At 42.2% G+C, this 21,162-nt stretch overlaps 1 protein-coding gene across 5 annotated transcripts; it reads right to left on the minus strand.

The window, feature by feature from the left end:
• Positions 1–642: 642 nt before the first annotated feature.
• mettl1 (methyltransferase 1, tRNA methylguanosine) lies at positions 643–19,976 on the minus strand. 5 transcript variants are annotated; one of them, XR_015112085.1, is made up of 7 exons: positions 19,083–19,362; positions 18,797–18,924; positions 18,533–18,717; positions 14,130–14,243; positions 12,185–12,286; positions 10,323–11,984; positions 643–2,734 (listed from the first exon to the last, which is right to left on the minus strand). XR_015112085.1 is itself a non-coding variant. In XM_086199046.1 (7 exons), the coding sequence occupies exons 2-7, from the start codon at positions 19,160–19,162 to the stop codon at positions 11,865–11,867; spliced, it is 729 nt and encodes a 242-aa protein (XP_086055172.1). In that variant the 5' UTR covers positions 19,163–19,185; positions 19,799–19,976; the 3' UTR covers positions 10,323–11,864. The 5 variants fall into 5 exon arrangements, 3 of the variants coding, with proteins under 3 accessions (XP_086055170.1, XP_086055172.1, XP_086055171.1); XR_015112084.1 differs by lacking the exon at positions 643–2,734 and having other exon boundaries at positions 10,323–10,444; positions 10,598–11,984; XM_086199046.1 differs by lacking the exon at positions 643–2,734 and adding an exon at positions 19,799–19,976 and having other exon boundaries at positions 19,083–19,185.
• Between the last annotated feature and the right edge of the window lie 1,186 nt (positions 19,977–21,162).

Here is a 21,162-nt window from a genome sequence, read left to right on the forward strand (position 1 = left end):
AGCTAAAACCATGCGTCTGGCCCTCTCTGCAGTCTGGGGACACAAAGAAGTAATACAGCCATGGGGGTAAAAAAAAGTCTTGATGAGCACAAGACACCTGAAAGGCAAAATATACTTGATGGATGAAGTATTCCTTCAACCTCGCTTGCTGCCTGGTGATCAACAGACCGGGTGGAGTCATGCTGGCAGCTTCCAGGGGTGATTGTGTTTAGTAGCAGTGGAGACACGATATATTTATAAAATCTCATGTCTTAGTGTTCTGGATGTATTTCATGAGAGTTGCTTGCTACTGTCAAAACTGTACGTGATGAACTAAAACAGATGTCATTACCTCTGAAGAGGTCATGAAGGAAATTCGATCTTCTAGACCAGGGGTGGGGAACCATGTGCCATGGAGGGCCGTGTGTATGCAGGTTTTCCATCCAAACCAAACACTTGAACTGGTGATTCCACTGATTAACACTCTTCTGTGGCTGAAGGTGTGTTAATCACATGGTTGCCCACCCCTGGTCTAGGAGGTTTGCAATGGTTGATGGGAATGTGAACATCCGTATGAAGTGGATTTGGGCTTCAAGAGAGATACACATAAACAGGGTCTGCAAGAAGTTCAAGAGATGTTTTTGTTTTTTTATTCGACACAGTGACGATGGAAGAGGAAAACCGATACATGACCTTTGACAGACATAATAAATAGCGGTGACATAACAACGTTAAGCTTGGTTGCACAATGACGATAAAATGGATGGAAACTCTTGACAAGGGCTCCAGCTACTACTTAGAGCTCATTTTGATGCCCAGTATCATTATCTGACCTCAGTATTTACAGTACTTGACTTGAACATCTCAGTCACACTTCACTTTTAGACACCACAAAAGAGTGTGTTGCTGAGTTCCGGGGATGAATGTGGGGCATGGAGCAAAGATGCTCGGTCAGAAAACCTCCATACATGAGACAAGCACACATGACTTCGCAGGTTGAAGTTGTTATCTTGAAGGTTGACAGATAGACAATTTCCTCCGAAATTACCATCAACACATAAACAACTTAAAAACAAAAACGGGTGACTTTGGTCTGAAAAAAACTCAATGCAAATAAAATCCATTTGCAGTCGTAAACGCCAAAAAGCATAGACGGACTCTTTGCAGGCGGTTTTATATGTTAAGCAAGTGAAGCCTTTCCTTCATCTTTGTGTTTGGTCAGACTCACATTCACATGTTCTCGGTCACAGCCTGTCAGATGCTCATCTGTGGTTTCCTCCCTTGTAATCTAAGACCTCACACGATGTGGATGCAGATTAAATCTCTGTGAGCCAGAGGTTATTTTTCAGAGGATTCTATCTCATTTTAATATCTAATTTTGGTCCTTATGGGACAATAAGTTAGCGGAGTGCACAGACGTGGCAGCTCAGCCCTACCTCACGTGGATTTTTGTCATGGAGTTTTTGTCCGGACCACTGAAGACATGAAATTTATTACCAGTGAGGGTTGATTCTGTTGCTTATTTTAAAAGAGTGAGTGAAACAATCTGGACTTCTTGACTTATTCAACCGAGAAACAGAGCCGAATGCGGATTTAATTCAGTTTGATGTAAAATTAGTTTATTTCCAAGCTCTGTCACATGCATGAGCTTGTGCAGCTTCATTTAATATGTACTCCATCTCACTGTGAGCACTGCATGGCCAGTTCACCCGAGAATTAATGTGCGTGCGACTGCGAGGGTTAAACTCTCCCCAAATTAGACATATTTATCGTTTAGCTCTGCAGAACTCAGGGATTGATATTGATTATGCAGAACATAATAAGAAATCCTTTGAAAGAATGGCCTCTTTGTGCTGTTGTGTGGCGGGAACTGATGTGGTCCAGTAGTAGATCATGCTATAGAGCGTGGTGGGGACAGACGGAGAGGTATTTTCCCTCATCGTATTGGCCTGCTGCCCAGAGGGGGACGGCTGCAACCTACTCCCAGACTAGTATGTTAAAGTTCATGGCTGCAGTCTGCCTGTCTGGTGATTTCAGAAGAGAAAGTGTCTTTGTGTGTACACACACACACACACACACACACACACACACACACACACACACACACACACACACACAGGCCCGCACACAGACACAGACAAACTTAAGAGGCAAACATGAGTTTCTCTCATTCAACAGACAGTGATGATGTTGCACTTTTAGATGCCCCCCAAAACACACACAAACTCACGCATGCACACGCGCACGCACACACACACACACACGCACACACACAGTCTTTCAATGACTGTTACATTGGTCTTTCGTGTTCAGTAATGTAGTACATGAAGCTCTTCGTCACTGCAGTTCCTCTCAGTTGAATCCTTCCTAAAACTAAGAAGTTAGTGTGACCACACCCTGTAACTGCAGTTGAACCCTCCCAGCTGTTTTAGATAGAAACTGGTTTCCCTTGTTCGTGGGATTTTGTGAGTGTATTATTATTCAATTTGCATATCTCAAAAACAATAAATTCTTGTTGTCTTTTAGGCCATTTCTGTGTGCGTATTTATTGAAGTATGAACTCAGTTTATCTCCACCACAGAGACATTGGCTGTGTTTGGAACCTCTATTGTCCTGCCTCCATACTCCAAGTACAGCTTATGCAGTACTAAATACCCCACATTCAACAAACAATGTAGTCTTACAAAAGTTACTCACAGTGCATAATCCCACAAAAGTCAAGCAACACAAGCGATCAGTGTGCTGGCACGAACCCCTGCAACGGCAACAGTAAACAATGTCAGGCTTTACTTTTATTCTCAGTGCACACTCTTCCATTAGCGTTTCTCTTTACTTTAGGGAATGTAACATTTTTATTCATTCTTTTTTCAGCTCGATCACTCATTATAATACATAACAGCAAAGTGGACAACCTGCAGTTTCTTTAAGTCAACAAAAGATAAAGAAATCCAAAATTTAAAACTTTTTTTTTTTTTTAATTTTCACTCTACTTGGTGGAGGAGTAACATCTGCAAAATGAGTTTAGGTCACAGGGCCACCTAGTGGTCACAGGAAGTCAGTCTGACGTAACAATCATCAAAACTATTATGTTCTGTCTTCCTGTGGAGTCAAGCAACATATTATATAGTTAGTGTGTAAGTAAGTAATCCTTTATTTATCCCTTGCGGGGACTTGCTGTGTTGGTGTGTTTTCTCTAGCGCCACCTAGTTGAAGGAGTGATACGCATCCATCAGTCTTGTCCTTCATCATGCAAAATCCAAATATTTTCAATGGGCTCTCACTCATTGCTGCTTCCAGCACTAATTAGGGCCTGCGCATGAAAGTGCCAGGGGCAGAAAGTTGGTCTTGGCAGAAGTATGCGCTCTCTGAGTGCTTTCTAGCTCAGCATGTGTTTATGATGATTTAAGTAGACTTTTCAGACATAAAGTGTTTGTTAATGTGTGTGAAACATCTGAGGTGTGCACAGAGACACAGCAGCCAAATGCTCAACAGCTGCGAGTGAGCTTGCAGGATATGACGATAGGTGATTCTTACTGCCATATGTGCAGTAACTGATTAACACTGCATTGTTTTGTTCTTTAAAAAAAAAAAAAAAAAAAAAAAAAAGCTTTTTATGTTTCATCATGTAAAATAGAGAAGGTTGATTGAAGGAAAAAGCCTGAAGAGCGGAGGAACATCATGAATGCAGATGCTCTCTTACAAGGCAAGCGAGGTCAGTCAAGGGTTTGAATATGGAAATGATGATGAATCATATTTTACGGTCTTCACAATTGTAGATTTCAACCTGGCTGAGCACATTTGTGAAGAAATGTTAGAAGGGTTTCAAGCGTAATCGAAACACCAAATGAGGACATTCATTTGGAAGACGTGTCCATTCCTCCAGTGGAGTTCGGAGCATTCTGTACCAAATCAAGCTGTTCACGGTTGCCCATCGCCTTGCCGGGATACTTTATGTTGGTTTTTCCTTTTATCCTTTTATTTGTCACCCATCTGTAGGGATTTAAGGTGTGGTGAAGGGCATTTGTTGAATTAAGAGCACATCTGGACACCATCTGTACTCGTGTGAGAAAGACTTTCAGCATCTGTATAATACGATGTATGTACTCTGCAGCATTCGGTACACGAGACATATAACGATCTTTTCTTTGTTTCTCCACCCATGATAGAAGTAAGACATGAAAAAACACTGAAGGCCTCAATTTGCCAGGCCCTTATCACAAAAGGTCTATGGGCAGAAAACCAGCAAATGAGTCTGAATTTGCAATTGTGTGAGTTTTTAATAAGCAATATATCAAATTTCATTGTTTATTCTTAGTTCAATGATTTGAATAAATAATCTCACCACATTTAGAAAAGTCCTCAAAGTCAAACCACCCAGTTTGCAAAGATCGTCTGACACAACCCAGAGCGCCGCATTTCCTAAATTAGTACCCTGACTGGATGCAAGTGATGTATGATGGCTCCCATAATAATCATAAATCTCTCTGATCTATCTTATGCTATAGTAGCATTTATGCTAAGCTCTCCAAGAGCCGCCATTGTTGTTTTAAAAAGGAGCTTCTTATTATCGCGCCAACGTCGCTCCAGTGTGTCCTTGAGTGGTTGAACCACTATGGGTAGCACACAAATGCAGAGTTTGGGGCTTGAAAAGACGGTTTAACATGAAATCTCCTAAAAATCAGCCTCTTCTCAAGGTAAGACTGGCTTTCAACCGGACCACAACTGCAGTGTTTCATCGACCCGTCCATCACTCCAACCTCGTGGAACCAGGGCTTTAAAAACCCAAACCACGATCCGCCTCAAACCAAGCGTTTTTTTGTGCCTAACCCTTACCAGACTTTAACTATAATGTTGACATCTCATAAAACGCCGTCATGACCTTCCTAAGGAATTTGAACATTGAAATATGTCTGCTAGTTTGTTTGTTAGCAGGATATCTCAAAAACTAAGCAATGGTTTTTGCTTGAATTTAGAGGAAAGACGGATCATATTAGTAGGATCAATTTTTAAAAGTGCCCTGGATCAAACTGCAGATGCTGGATCCTGAAGAGTGTTGTGTGTCAAAGGGCAGATTATAGCTAATATGCATCATCTGAGATGAGTATTTGTTTCTACTAATGTTACATACATATGTTTCGCAGTCTGTGGCACGGTACGGTTACACATGCACTAGCAAACTCACAGAACATAGACAGTGGCTATGTGCGTGCTGGCCGTATGCTTACATACAGCAAATGGGCGAACTCTGGCAGATGGAGTATGAAAAGTGTCCAGATGTGTAACAGCAATGTTGCAGCATGAGCATAATTGTTATGTGCTACTCGTCTTTCGCCCGTCTGTCCGTCTGTCAAACCAAGTAGCAGAGCTACGGTTTGGGGTGCACGCTATTCGCCTCATGGCACAGTGTGTTACAGTGTTTACAGTGACCTGTCCCATCCCACCCCTGTGACTCACTGTAATCCTGAACGACAAGATTCCCGACCAATTATCCAGGCGCGCACAGCTCATTGATGACATAAGCGGGTGCAGACCAGGAGTAATGCGAGCGTAGGCCAGTGAGACATGGGGGGGTCAATGGTGCTTTACAGATCTTCTTATAGATAGAACTACACTGCTCTGATAGCCTGATAGCTCATTCCACATTTGGCGGAAGACAAAGGGGAACAGTCTGGACTGAGACTGCCTTGTGTGTTGGGGCGGCAACACCAGACGACAGTTCCTCAGAGGAATGCAGCGGCTGAAAAGGAGCAGAGGCTTTATTGAGTTCAAGCAGAGGGATGCGGACTCAGAAGTCAGTGTGTAGCCAAACATTACACTCTTTCACTGTGGACACAAATCCCCAAACACCCACTAAAGTTAAGAGTGTAAGAGTGGATGTATGGTGGAAGATTAACCAGATCTTTGGTTAATCTCCCAATCTTTAAGACTTGTTGTCATGCCTCCTTACATCAACCGCTCAGGGTACACATGCAGACTGACATTAAATTTAACGCTTAAGAGTGTGACTGAAGGATTTTTTTTTTTCCCCCTTTTCTGCTCTAAAAAAGACTTGAAGACTTATGGGAAGTAAAATGTGCCCTTTTAAGGTTAGAAAACCAGATGCACATTCTGCAACATCTGTAATGGTTTCACTCTTCATGCTGTGAGATCTGCTAGAAGGGCATTATAGTTGAGCTGAGGTCTGCATTGAGTGTCGGGTGTCACTCTGTACCAGTTAAGGGCCTTGGCTCTTCTTGTGTTGCGCAGCACAAACACAGCGCAACAGAGGCAACCTGGTGAGAGGAAGATAGCAGGCCGTCAATCATGACACCTCAGCTTTGAGACAAGGAGAGGTGAGTTTTATGTTAATATTGTGATGACAGATTGGTTCGGAGGGCTGAATCTTCAGGGTAAACCACGTCATAAAATTGTGTCATAAAAGGGAAAAAGCACAGATACGGGCTAATTTATTCCCAGATGACTGATCGCTTGGCACAGTGTCATATTTTGGTCATCTGATGCAAGCTGACTTAAAGAATGAAGCAGTTATGATGTCATGAGCAGCAGGTGTAAACAGTTAGAGACCCTGAGAGGGCTGCAGCTGCTCTCCACTTCAAAATAATTACTGGTGTCCATCAGCAGCAAAGATTACTTTGAAAAGCTCGTGCAGATCACATTTCCCCCACTATTTATCACTTACATATGGTGGTGGAACAAAAAGGAACTTGTAATAAAGAGAGCTGTATTGTTTCACTTCTCTCTGCAACCCTAGACACTCGCTTTTTTTTTTTTTTTTTTGAGAGGGTGGGTTTCATCATTACAAAATAGGAAGAGCGGGTCAAGATTTCCACACTGTTTTAGAAAAAGCACAAGAAAAGTGGTTTGTGTCATATGAATCTTACTTATTTCCTTCAACGTTTCAGTTTAGCAGCGTCTTTTTGAATAAACACTGAACTGAAAAGTTCTATTGTACAGGAAAGGTGTTTGCACCGGCTTTATTTACCTTTGTTTTGTTTTTTTTCTACATGATGATTTTTACTGGATGTTTAGCTGCGTGAATGTGCACATTTGCTAATGTATATATTAGAGTTTGAAAACATACGGGAGCATGTGTGTGTGTTTAGATTTTAGGGCTTATAGATATTTTCACATTCTCTATCATGTAAATTCTGCTTTAATCTGTGCGCATAAATACAAAAACTCAAACTGCTAAAGTCTTCTTAGCAATTAAACATCACAATGAAGGAAGAAAACAGTAGAATTACACTTTCTTTCACGAGCACAGATTAAGAGACATCACGTTGAAAAGTATCATCATGTGTGTTACTGTAACCGGACAAGAGGGAGACAACTGTAAACTTTACATCATTTACTGCATGCAAGCAGGATTATTAGAGTATTGTTCATTTTCTTTAGCTAACAGGGTAGTTGGTATTTTATTATTTTCAGTATAAGGGCCAAAAAAAAGCACAATAGCGGAATACTGAGTGCATGCAAAAATAGTCCCTGTAGTTTTACCACTTCAAACCTTGTTAGTATATATAGGTTAGAAATGGTAAATTAAGAGCACAACAACAGCCAGTTGGGTCACTTACTGCAGTCTGATGATGGAGGTTACAAATAATTCCTGTGACCTTACAGGGCCTCATAAATGATGGAGAAGAAGAAACAGATGGTGTTTTTTTTCTTTTTCTTTCTTTCTTTTTCAGAGAAATACATGTCTTGATGTGATTAAGGATAGAAAGAGGTGATGTTTTGGAGCAAATACTTTTCTACTTTCGACCTGATCAGACCAGCGAAGTGACTCCAGTCTGAGGAGGGCCTGCAGACTGAAGGATGTGACGGAATGTTCCTAGATCCTATTAAGTGCTAAATTATTAGCTTGATTAGGTCGCACAATCTGATTTGGGGGGGTGGAGAAATGACCGAGCCATTGTAAGGTAGAGCCTGTTGTGTAAAGCACAGACAGAGACTTTTTTTCTCATTGACTATGAGTAGTCACAGGTTTTCTTTGTTGAGTTGAGGGGCCTTCAGGCTGGATAAATCACATCAGGATTGTTATTAGTGTGGGAAGGAATGTGTCAGGATTTTCTGCGGAAGTCTGGCAAAGGGCTGACTTTAAAGGATATTTCTGTTATTCCGAAATTTGAGCCTTATTTTCTCATTTTTGGGGTCTAAATCATTAATAGGGACAAAAGTTATTGGAACAGAGGAAGAACACGATTGCTGGCAAGTGCCAAATACTGCAAAGTGATCAGACGGGGAAACTCTTTGTGTCAAAAATGTCTTCGGAAAGCGCTTTTTCTTTTTTGTTACTGAGAGGCAAAGATTGTCAACAACTTTATGGAAAGATTATGTCCATTGTCCAACGTGACGGACGCTTTACCCGAAGAGCAATTTTGCTCCAACATCTTGCACAATGTTAATTCTCTTTGGTCAGATGTGTTGAGCAGGAGCAAAACAGTAGAAAAAGCCGGTCTGGCGTTGTTGACAAATGCATTTTTGTACTTTTTTTGCACGCATATATTTTCCTTTTCTATGATGCAAGCCGTCACACTGAGTAACCAAAATCCCGCCTGAGCTCAGAAACAGATCGATGTTGATCACACCACAAGCACACAATACTCTTCATCAAGGTTGGTTTGGTCTGCACAGGAGTGGGACTGCCGGTTTCCCACCTGCACGGATGAGCTTTTTACATGAGGCAGCAGGATTCGCAAGACTACAAGATCACGCGAGAATTCGTTTCGCAAGGCTTCAACTGCTCTCACCAAAAGTGCTGCAGCCGTCAAGCATGCTAGAAAGGAACCGCTCTCAGCTACAATCATGGCTTAGGTGTAATGAGTCTGCATGTTCAAAACAACAATGGCGGCTCCTGGAGAGGCTGCCACACATGCTGCGATGGCATCAGCTTCATCTGAACTGGGGATTATTATTTTTTCTTTCAAAGAAGAGCAAAGAACACCATGGAAGAAAAGAGGTTCTCGCTCTTCTACTGACTGGCTTCAGGTTCAGTGTCAGTGCGCTGATGTGACTGGTTCAAGAAAAGTCAGCCCGGGACAGAGAGCGATAGCTCATGCTATCACCTGCCAAGCATTTTGAGAAAGTCTGTCTTTTTCTTAACGGTTTCAGCGTGCAGCCACTCAGATGGTTCTATCAAATAAAGTATTTAAGCAATCAGGTTAAAAATTTATTGCATGAGAGCAGAAAAGTCATCAGAGCTCAGGCTGATTTAGTAGATTTCTACCAGAGAAACAGGAGAAGAAATCGGACACAAAAGCCCCCCCCCCCCCTCTTTTTTTTTTTTTTTGCCCTGAAGAGAAATACAACTTCAAAGGCAGACAGAACGGAGGTCAAGTTATTGGGTTATGGTGTTGACCTGGTATCGGTACACACAATAGTATGGTGAGGTAACTGCAAAAAACTCAAATCATTTAAGAAGCCAGAGCAAGCCTGGAGGAAGGTCTGTCTCTCATAATCTTCAGGTTTGCAATGAAACATTTTTGCAGACTTCGGTCTACTAAAATAAAACCTACTGTAATTCTCCTTTAAGGTGACGGGCAAACGTCCAGCTGGAGGACGTATGGGAGTAAAATGGATACAGGGCTATTTCGATTATGAGCGGCAACAGTGGTGGACAGCTGTCTCTGTAAACACGATCAGTGGGATCAACTTTTGACCCCAATAACTGATGTCCAGATGCAACGGATTCTTTTGGTATGAAACAAAGAGCAACATCCACATTGGCGCACAGTCGTTGCCAAATGTTAATCATTAAGCTTCCTCCGCTTTGATTCCCTGCAACATGTTCAATTAAACTCTTGTTTGATGGCCCGATGGTACTAAAATGTTAAATGATGTACTTTGGCTGCCTCCAATGGCTTTGCGCCACATGGCTATGGTAAGTGATAACACCCCAACACATCACAGCTACGAAGGAGGGGACCGGTAAATGATTTCACACCATAAAAATTGTGTGAATACGTCTCGTATTTATACAAGCACATGTAGACGTGACGGAATGGCTCCAGCGGGGAAATGTACCTTTCTTTTTAAAAAACAAAAAAATTAGCAATAAAACACCCTCTTACTGTTCTTTCTGAGACTCATGGTGGATTTGCCTGTTCGTCATTGAAGGCAACAGGATGCGGCTTTAGAAATATCAAGTGTTGGTATCTTTCTTACCGTTTCAGTTCATATGAAATATTGCTCTCTTTACTCCCCGTGTGAACAATATCACAATGTAGGGCAAGATGCTTGTTTGTGTCTCGCTTTTAAATGACAGGGCGGAAAGGTTTCAAGATACGTATACGTCTATGTGTAGGTGTGATTTTGGGACAGTGTTTTACAATTTTCATCCTCACCATTGTTGCACGACTGATCATGAAGACTGTGTTGCGTTCACAGATGGACCGGCGCGCCGCGACTGGCTGTCGACCGAATCTTTGTTTTTCTTTGAACACCGGCGGATCTGTTTCAACACCAGCTGGAATGAGAGAAGATTCGGTCGGCAAAGGAAAAAAATTCCACTCTGTTGAATTTAGGAAACAAATAAACTCTCAAATATGGCAAAAAATAATGCCAATAAGATCAGATCATAAAAAAAAAACACAATGTTTGGGTAACATTGCTCAAGCACCTCAATTAACTGTCTGCCATAATTGTAGGTTTTCCGCTGTCTGGTTTTTATCCTGGAGGCGTGTGCTGTCCTGCTCTTTATCACCATCCCCTGCAGCAGCAGCAGACTAAAAGACCAACTTGTGATATACAGCAAAATGAGAAAATGCACACCGAAGGCAACAGACTGTTATAAATTCCACACGTTTTGGGTTCCAAAAGGAATTTACCAGACACATCTGGGTGTCACGTGTCAATTTGCATGGTTTCTCGTTAGCGTGGCTTTAACAAAGCACACGTTGGAATTATTCCATTTCATTTTTAAAATGCTTTCAAACTAAATTTTACTTGAATTCAAACAACTTCATCACCGCGTCAGTCTTTTTCCCGCCTCAGCCTGCAGGTTTATTTTTAAGACCGCACAACAAAACCAAAGCAAATGAGAAAGATGAAGATGGTTGGCAAACTTCTGCCGCGGCGGTGTGGGTTTCAGGCTGGGATACCGTGAATCGACACCACGACAACTGACACGAGTTCTTAAACACCGGAACGCCGTCTAGTGAAGCAGGAAGACTCAAGGCAGCTGGATAACTTTGGAGCTATTTGTGTTGGAGGTTTTTTTTCAGCGTGGTTATCAAGTTAAATTGGTGCTGCTATTTTGTTGGAAAGACTTTTTTAAGTTTATTTTTATGCAAGAATACAGCTTTTATACAGAAGCTGAGAACAGACGTGCTCGTGATGACTCTAAAACTCTGTTATCTCACCTTAATTATTGCGATCTCAAGAAAACAAAGCAGCGTATCAGGTTAAGTCCCTGGTGAATGCAATCATTAACTTGTGATCTTAAATAAAAAGTAATTACAGGCATTTTCATTCTCAGCTTCTGTACTTTCAGATTAAATGCATATTGCACTTTTAACAGTTTGCATTGTGATGATGACGACTACAATGACCCAAACACGAACGTTTCACCTGAGGTGGTTTTACTGAAAAGAATTTTTGAGCGTTACAGAAAATCGAAAGGCTCAATAAAGGAATCTGGAGAAAGTTTAAATAAGTACATTGGAAAAGAAGGAAACACGAAAGCTCCGCGTCTCAATCGAGATCTTTTGCTTTCCTTGTTGATGAAGAATAAAAGTAGATAAAATTTGCAGAAAAGTCCAACACAAAACAATGTATGTGCTTGTCCACTGACAGCAGACGTCCCCGCTCATGCGCTGGCATCCCTCAGTGTAACGGCCATCATCATCTTCATCCTCACTGTTGCATCTTCATCACATATCCGAGACTTAGCGGTTTGAATCTTCAATCCTCCGGAAAACGGCGAGGAAATTCTTCCCTCCGTTTCTCTGCACTTTCTTTCCTTCTTCTGTACAGGTTCCCAGGCGAGATATGATGACATCATCGACCTGTTGAGAGGAGGCTGTCTGAGCGAGATGAACAGCAATACGTTTGGCCTAAGCACATACTTATAACACGAAAAACTGCCAGAACTCAACAAAAATACGGGTGTTAAAATAAATCATTAAAACTTAACCATTAAAATAAATAAAAAAACATTCTGGACATTGTTGTCATGTGCAAACAGGTTGACAAAGGCTCCACGTACCAGTTCTTCACTTGGGACGCGCGTAAAGAGAGGATGTTCAGTAAAGTGCTTGACCATCCACAGGTGGACTTCCTCCACATCTGTGATGGTGTACACCAAACCCTGCACACGCGAGACACGGGAAGATTAGTAACACAACTCTGCACGTACCGCGACACAAAACTATGGCGGCTGAATATGGATTCGTTTAACATCACGAGAACATTAATCAAATCGGCATTAACGACTTTTCTCTATCGAGGTTGAAAATGTCAAACAGATCGGGTCTGCGTTAAGTGGTTTCATCACCACTGGAGAGCAATGATCCTCGCTAGAAAGATAAAAATAACCTCCAGACAACACAGCGGTTAATCCCCTATGTCACTGTACTTTACTTTAGAGGCTGAACAGATAGCATGACTGGAACCAGGCTTCTGTGAAAACTCTGCAGTGGCACACATTTCCACAGAAATGTGCATAACGCACGTACACCTTTTCTTTTCAGAGAAGCCAGGATGAGGATGTGGATGCGTGCGTGCGTGTGTGTGTGTGTGCGTTTTATTTGCACACCTGTTTCATGTGTAACCTTGACAACTACTCAGAATTTGAGGAGAGTCACTAATAGGTATATAATAGTTGGGACATTCAGGTGGATTTGGTTTGAAACAGTCAATGAACCCTTTTCCCAACTGTCTCCCTCCCCACACTCTGGTACAGTAGTGGCTGCATGTCATACTGAAAGCCCTTATGGAGACACGCACACACAGCAATGCAATGCACACACGCAAGCACACCAGAGGGAAAAACGATAAACCCAAATTTAGACACAAGGCCTTCCATTGTTCCCCACACTCTCCATCAGCGCTCTCGCCCTATTCAAGTGTCCCAGCGCTGCTCTGACAGGCAGGAACCGGGTGTGTACAGATGTCAAACAGCTGCAGGGCCAAACTGGTTGCTCAATTTCATTTCACTGAATCCAAGGGTTTCCACACGCTGCCATTGGTTGATCAAACGGTGAGCAGAGCAGCAGTTTATTATTTGACTAATTTGACGTGGCTGGATTCAAATAAAATCCAATTCTTAGTGCAACAGACAGAGAAAAAAAAAAAAAGAAAAAAAAAAAGATTCCTTGGAGTTCAGATCAACGGTCAACTACTCAATAATATATGCCACACAAAAAAAGAATACAATTTCTTTGTATTTTCCCCCAAAAATCCAATCATTTTCTGTCCTGGAAAGTGAACTGTGATGAGTGCACCAACTTCAAGCAGAAACATCAGCTCATCTCAGCTTGTGAGGCCGCCGGATTCACCAGAGAATCTCGCCAGGCTTCAAGTTTCATCCCCAACAAAATACAAAATAAAAAATAAAAAAATTCTGACAAAAAGAATAAAAAGATCTGTTAAAAACAACAACGGTGGCACCTTGAAGTGGTTAGCATAGATGCTACTGTAGCATCAGCTCTAATGGAACTGGAGAGTCTTTGTCAGTTGGTTGATCTCATCGGTTGAAGTTGTGACAGACGCTGATGGAAAGGGTCTCCATCCGATCCCCCGCCTGGGATTTATTTTTCTGTAAATTTTCGACCTCTTTCTTCAGTTAGCTAGCAAACGCAGCTAACATACAGCTGAAACTGGCCCCCAACTTATTTGGAAAAACCGTTTCAGTAAGTTTTGCAACTCAGAGCTGGAATTGGCTGCGTACGGTCACAATATCATTTACTGTTTAAACAACAAAACAAAAACAAAAGAAAAACAGATAAAAAAAGGTTTAATGGAGGCACCGAACGGGAGCAGCGGGTCAGTGAACACTCTGCTCTTTGTTGATTCATTAATTATCATTGCGCTTATAAAGAAATGTCTTCGACCTGAGGTAAACCTGAGGTAAACGTCCACCAAATGCCTGAATGTCAGAATCTGAAATGTTTAATGAGTGACTCATGATTGGCAGTGCTGGACTTACGTACCCCGATTCGAAGCGTGTAGGCGTACTCTGCTAGCAGCGTCGGACTGATGATCCTCCATTTGTGTTTGGTCTTCTTGAAATGAGGGTCAGGGAAGAGAAAGAACATCTTGCTGAGCTGAAAGACCAAGGGGGAAAAAATGGTCAGAAGTCGTAAAGTTAACACGGATTGTAAAGCCGCTTCTTTTTTTAGCTCTGATTACTTTTGATTACTTTCCCACAAATGAAGTCAAAATAAAATCCTATTTTTACAGTATCAACTTTGATACTACAGCTCCGAATGAATGGATGTCACCACTTAAACGTGGCCAACCTTATACTTTGTGGTTAGTTGTTAAGCGCAGCGGCTTGCAAAACTGGAATTTTCCTCTTTGATTTTTCTTTTTTTTCCCCTTCATTTTTTTTCCAGAAAGCGCCCCATGTCTCTATCTTTGACAAGTGCAGGCTCCATTGATATTAGTCTGGCTGATACATTAAACCCACTCCCGTAACTTTTTATTAGTTAAAATAAATAAAGCCAGGTATAGACAGAAAGATGTGGGATAATCACGGGGGACTGCTGCTGCTGCTGCTGCCTAGGGGGCTGATTCAGTGCTGATGGAAAATGGAAAAACCTTAACACGTTGAATTATTTTGGGGGGCTAGAAAATGTACTTAAAAAGACGAAGGGGTGGGGGCGGGGGGGTTCCAGGTCTTTAAAATATGCTGTTTCAACAGTTGAAGCACATCATGCATGTGAGAGGGATTGGAACGAGACTAGACTTGGAGGGCTGGTCTGGAGGTGGGGGGTGGGGGTCTTTTATTTCTCCACTTTGGAAACAAAAAGAGCAAAGAGGAGTGAAAATAGCTTTATTCTGAAAGTCTGTACTATTGTTCCCATCTGCTTTATAATACGAGCTTTGTGTTTTGTTTTGTTTTAAATTAAGTCTATGAATGACTTTGAGGAAATGAAGCTTCTTGTGAAGTAAATCTACAAAATGAAAATAAAAGCTTCCAAATGTCTGGACGTTCCTCTGAAACATGGTTCGATCTCGGCTCTGTAAGAAGCCCAAATGGAAACTCCACATACATCATTTGCCACACAGTCAAATTAATTAACAAAATTGAAAATTAACACTGTTTTTCGCAGTTGCCTCGTGAGACTGTCGATCCCCGCAGGATTGAAATCGTCCAGATTTTTGTGTTTTATGAACACAGAAGGAAACTTCAGGGTCTATTTGGTTTGTTTGTTTCTTCGCTTTAAAAATGACAGTAATGAAAGAGTCACACGGGATTGAAGTCACATTTGAGTTCCGTAATTATTACAAATCTCTCGCGGTCCCAGGTGACATGAGCTAACGGGACTTAAACGCCCAACTGGACCAGGAGTTCCTGCAGGGGGAGACGATGAATCCAACACGCTGGTTAGATTGACATTTGCTGTGTATTCCGATACTTTTACAACCGATTTAGCCGATGATTATGGTGGTTTATCAGTGTTAAAGTAGGTTGATATCATATCAACATGTTGAAAAATACATGTGATGAAAGTTGCAAATTGTAACAACAACAGCAACATTTGAGAAGCCCATAAATGATACAGCTGCTGCAGGCTTCCCCCGTCGTGAGTGACGAGTAAAGATGAGGAGACTTGAGCAAAACTGAGCCGGTACAAATACCAGCATATTTAGAAAATGAAAAATGTCTGCCGATATCAATGATGTGCCAGTATCACTGTGCATCCTTATCAAGAATAAATGTCACCAGCAGCAACATACATTTTGTACTCCATTAATGCGTCTATAGCAGTTAGTCCGCAGCTCATTACCCCCCCCCCCCCCCCTTTCATTGAGGGCGTTTGAGGTGAACATTTAATCCGGGGTCCCTTATTTAACCCTGGGACAATAAGCCCACTGTGTAATCTAATGTGAGTTTTAACAAGTCATAGATTACTGCAGCTAAGTGGAATGGATAAGAAGTGTCTTGCACTGCTCAATACTCAGCTGATGCGATGCCTTGCACGTTAAATGAGTCAATGACCCCATTGTTGTGAAATCCTGGATTTATTGAGCAATCCATATAAATTAATTAAGTCCATATGTTAAACCTGAGGAAAGTAATTACTTTTAGTTAGAAAGGTTTGGGCTGCGTCCTCTTATTACCTCGGCGGTGCCAGGACAGTGTGTCAGCATTAATTCAAACTTATTACAGGAAGTGCAGGCTTGTGTTTATAAGCTCCTAGGCAGGGGACAGCGGGAGGCACATTCAAGTCAGCGCAGCCAAATTCCTCTTACAACCCGAACCCGGTGCTAGCTCGTACGGCTCGGTTGACTTTGCCTGTGTCAGATATGTAAGATGTGTCCGCTTGTTGTTGAACCGCGTTCACACGCTCATAGCAGTCAAAGCTTTGCCTTGATTTGATTTTTTTTCTGGGCCCAGTTCCCGGGTAGAAACGCATCTGTCCTCGTCGTTACGCTTGCGTGAGAGTCGAGCATCACCGGCCGGCTCGGCAGTTGCTGATTCTCCCCTCTCACTCTGGTAGGACTTTCAGACCCGGGTAGTACAAGCTGACTGATCCTGTTCCCACCGTAAAGAGATGAGGAGTCAACTTTCGATTATTTTCCCCCAATGCGTTACGCTCAATGCCACTCATGTGCCGGGAAGACGTGAATGGTGTCATCAAAGCAGCACCAGAGGGAAGCGTCTTCAATCTTTGGTATCTGCAGTAAAAGCAGCATGAAGGAATGTCACAGCATTTCTGTTTCCTGCCCGAGTCTGTTTTTCAAACTCAGCGCAGACAAACGATGTAAAGAGCTCTGCTGCTTCAACCCAGACGGTCGAATTTGTGGCTGAGACGACAAAGTTATGGAGGTTAGCGGCAGAGGGGTAAAGCCTTCATTCCTCCACGGGTGTTGAAGGCAGAGCTCTGAACCCTGGTTATGTGTGTGTGTGTGTGAGATGGGAAGCACCAGGAGCCAAATAACCACGTTCACCAGGGATTTGTGTTCCCGTCGACGTTGATCAGGGACAAACCGATAAATACCCGTGTCTGCTGCAGGGTTGAGCTCACGGTTTAACCAAAATATAATATGTTTGCTCTGCTGGGCGGTCGTCTCCCAGCCATGTGTCTGAGGAGATTTAAGGTTTATTCTAAGTACCTTAAAACAGTTCAGTGGAGTTTATGTCATTATGCCTGAAGGACCATCCACAGCACAGCAGGGTTTGCAGAACAAATGGAGCCAGTGGAGCAAGTATAAAAAAAAAGAAGAAGAAGGGGGGGGGGGGCAGCATATCCCCACATACAGTCCATGCATCAGACTCAACAAGACTAGTCTTGCCCTTTGTTAGAATTCTCAACTACACACACAGATTACAAAGAGAAAAAAAAGAAAATTTGAAGTTTGGGTGAAATGAACCTTTAATCTCATTTTGGGTGCTCCGGAATCACCAGAATCCACTTTGAAGTAGCAGAGTTGAGCCCGAATTGAAAAAGCCAGGCCAGCTTGGAAAGTGAGCGCGTTTAACGTCTCTGTCCTTTGAAAGCAAACCTTTGTGTTTTTTTTTTTTTTTTTTAAACTAAATGTCAGACGACAGACCTGGAAGACACCGTTAGCACAGTTCTTTATCACGTCCTACGCCACCTTCATGTCACGGATCACATATTTCCTGATTTAAATCATTAACTCGTCTGCTTTAATTTGCTACATTTTGTGAAAGTATGTTGGATTTTGTTTGGACAACATGAAAACTTGAGAAATTTGTACTGTTAAATGAAGCAAAATAATGACACCGCATTGTCTTTCGTACTGAAATTCTGATAAAGATGATGCTGCTGCTAGCAGGTTTTAGCTGATACTGATTTTTTTTTATGTTGATTGTTGATCCATTTCTATTCCCACAATAAAAGCACAACTCAGCTACTTTATTCTTTTAGTCCTTTATAAAACATCAGTTCGTTAAACCTTCACACCGACAGATCAATACTGGGCAACGCCATCTGAGCATGTGATCTCTAATAATCAATGGTGGTCAACAAGGCAAACACCAGCCAATAGGAATCCCCCGATACAGCTGTGCATCCTGAACACATCAGGCACGTCCTTCCATTCCAACACTTCAAGATCATTTGTGCCACATGAGAAGAGCATGACAGCAAACTCTCTTGAAAGATGCAATCAATGGACTTTACCACCGCAGCCTGAGAGGAATTCCACTTCCATCTGGTCATCCAACCCAACGGCACCAGCAGCACCACCACTACCCTCAGTAGGAGCCCCACCACCACCACCACCACCAGCTCAAGCAGCTCCACCAGCAGCAGCTCCACCAGCAGCACCACCACCACCCTCAATAGCAGCAGCAGCCCCACCACCACCACCTCCACCAGCAGCAGCCGCAGCAGCAGCAAGGTTATCACAGCAAACCTACCTGTCCTTTGGAGAAGAAGTTGGGGAGGTACTTCATTGCATTGCCGCGAATGCAGGCAATGTTCTGGTAGCTCCCTGATTGTGACACACGCAGTGACTTGATACGGTCCTGAACGTAGTCTGACACTTTCACCCGGATCTCCAACCCCAGCATGAGCTTGTCGGGGAACAGCGGGGACAACTCCACTGAGGGTACAAGGAGATAAATGAGTGACATGAAGTCAACGCAGAGCGATGAGCAGCAGCGGATCAGAAGCATCAGTACCTAGCAGCCCCCCGTATCCACATCCTATGTCTGCAAACTCAACGTGTGGGGTCTCACTCTCAGGGGGGGTGTTGGTGAAGACGTCTGGATACAGCTTGGACCAGTCCATCTCCTCTGGACACACGGGACTGACAGACAGGAGTGGTAAGTATTAGTCAGAGTAACAAGAGCGATGTAGTTCCTGGAAATAAATGGTGCTGATAAAGGAATATAAATCCTGTAGCACTTCTACATGTACTCCTGCACAGGTGAACCAGACAGAAAGTGAGACATGCACACCACTCACTAGTCAAAGGAGTGATGAGCCATGGGGTTGGAGTGAGCTCGCTGTCGGTAGTAACGCTTCTGCGGCATTGACGAACTCATGTTGACTCCTGGCAGACTCGCTACTGATGGTGATGATGGTATCCGGTTAGTCACACCAACACACAAAGCGTCCTCTTCTAAATGTCGCCTCCGCTGTCACGTTTCTAGCCTCATAGTTTACTTCATGCGAGTCGCGACGCTTTAACGTCATCACTATGCGCTGCACTCGGGTTGCCAGAGTTGCAGAAGCACACAACGGTCAGCCGAAAGATTCGAACCTGTGACAGATTTCTTGTGGAGTCTAATACGCCATTGGGGTTATCATGTTCGGTTTTGATTGAACCTGTTAAGAATTTCAGCCTCCTCCATTTTGAAGGCTGTAATTTGTGTTCCTATTGAACAGTACTGTTTTATACCAGCAGCAATAGAAAAAAAACACCATGTTTAAAGAGTATACGCAGTATAAACACTGTAACCTCACCTTAAAGAGCTGAGTAGTTTGATGATTTAATGTTTTCTGTGTCTGAAGGTATGAAGAAGCGAAAAGAAGACAAAAATATATGTACGAATAAAGAAGAATGTTCAGGGTGTAATGGCAATGAGTCAACAGAAATCCTCTGTGCGACAGTTACATTTTGTAATATATATTTGAGTTATTATTTATTCATTTATATATGAGTAATTATCACAACTTACTCTCTAATGAGCATCACCTTCATTTGTAGGCCAAGGAATTGACGTTAGATCAATTAAATCTAATTTTCATCTCTCACAGATTGTCTAATTGCTTTGATTGAAGAGATAAACTTGGAAAAGTTTCATTTAAAAAAGAACCTTAAAGAGATTTTTTTTTTTTTTAAAGTAGGATGATCTTTTTTGTAGAGCTCTTTTCTGTCACTGGTCATCTGTGAGTCATTCTCAACAAGATCCATCAGAGGGTTCCCCATTAACGTTTAAGGTGGATGTTAAACTACCAACCCAGCTACTGTTGAGGAGATAGACGATATATTTTATGATGTAAAGTCTAAATCGTCTGCTCAGTAAAACTATAACTGCTGCCCAGTAAAATGTCGAATAAAGTTACCACATATTGTGCTTTCTTGGGGTGTTTGTTTTATTTTTATATTCATTTCTTTAAAAGAAGGGACAGAGGATAATGATGAAAATTTACACATGGATACACAACATTGCAGCCACAGGCTAACTTCCGTCTGTGCTCCCTTGGCAGTTTGATGTTAAATGGCAAGACAGAACAGAAAAACCATACAAACAATACAGAACACACACAGTACAACTAAAACCAACCATCTAACTACATATTATATCATATTATATCTAATATCCGTCTCCCTTCCCTCCACCGACTCGGTGGCACATTGTTAAGCTCCTCTTTCTGTTGTGTAGAGCGACAGATACAGAATGACCTGATGTTTTGGAGGGGTACAGGTTTTGATATGCAAATGTTGTATTATTTTTGTTGTCGTGTTGTAAATCGTGCAAACATCAGACCAAACCCGACTCAGAAGCTCAACCCACAGTTACGCTTATAATGTGCACACTGATAAAACTATTGAAGAAATACATAGCGAAAATAACTTCAAATTTGTGCAAATCCACTTGAGAGTAAATTTGTGTGGCACATGAAGGGGAATTCTAACGATAAAACCTTGAACTCATAATTCACTCAGGAAAATGCCTGAGAGGGAACTGACATTTTTATCCTGCATCGGTTGGGTCAAGTCACCAGGTATTTGACTCAGGAGCTGAACATGGTTATTTATAATGAAAATCAATAACATTGAAAAAAATAAAAAGCAATAATTAAGAAATCGGACATCATTTAAGGTACACGTAATGGACCATGAAACAACATCAAGTAAAAAGATAAAAGCTGTACTGCATTTGTAGTTCCAAGAAAGCCTTTGAGTGTTGGGATCAAAGAGGATCCTCATGGACTTTATCGCATCTCCAATCAGATCAGAGGTCCCATGGGCCAGAAACTTTTCCTCCTTTTAACCCTGATAATCAGCATTTTGTCATGCATTTTCTCTCACGTACAA

Source organism: Aulostomus chinensis, chromosome 3, assembly GCF_037954235.1.
Source record: "Aulostomus chinensis isolate RoL2024-O1b breed Wild chromosome 3, RoL_Achi_v1.0, whole genome shotgun sequence".
Classification (NCBI taxonomy): domain Eukaryota; kingdom Metazoa; phylum Chordata; class Actinopteri; order Syngnathiformes; family Aulostomidae; genus Aulostomus; species Aulostomus chinensis.

Coding starts and splice junctions, on each gene's coding strand:
- mettl1 (XM_086199044.1), bottom strand. CDS start 19,162: ATGAGTTCGTCAATGCCGCAGAAGCGTTACTACCGACAGCGAGCTCAC. Junction 18,718..18,796: donor TGGATACGGGGGGCTGCTAG/GTACTGATGCTT, acceptor TTGTACCCTCAG/TGGAGTTGTCCCCGCTGTTC. Junction 11,985..12,184: donor GCGTCCCAAGTGAAGAACTG/GTACGTGGAGCC, acceptor TCCTCTCAACAG/GTCGATGATGTCATCATATC.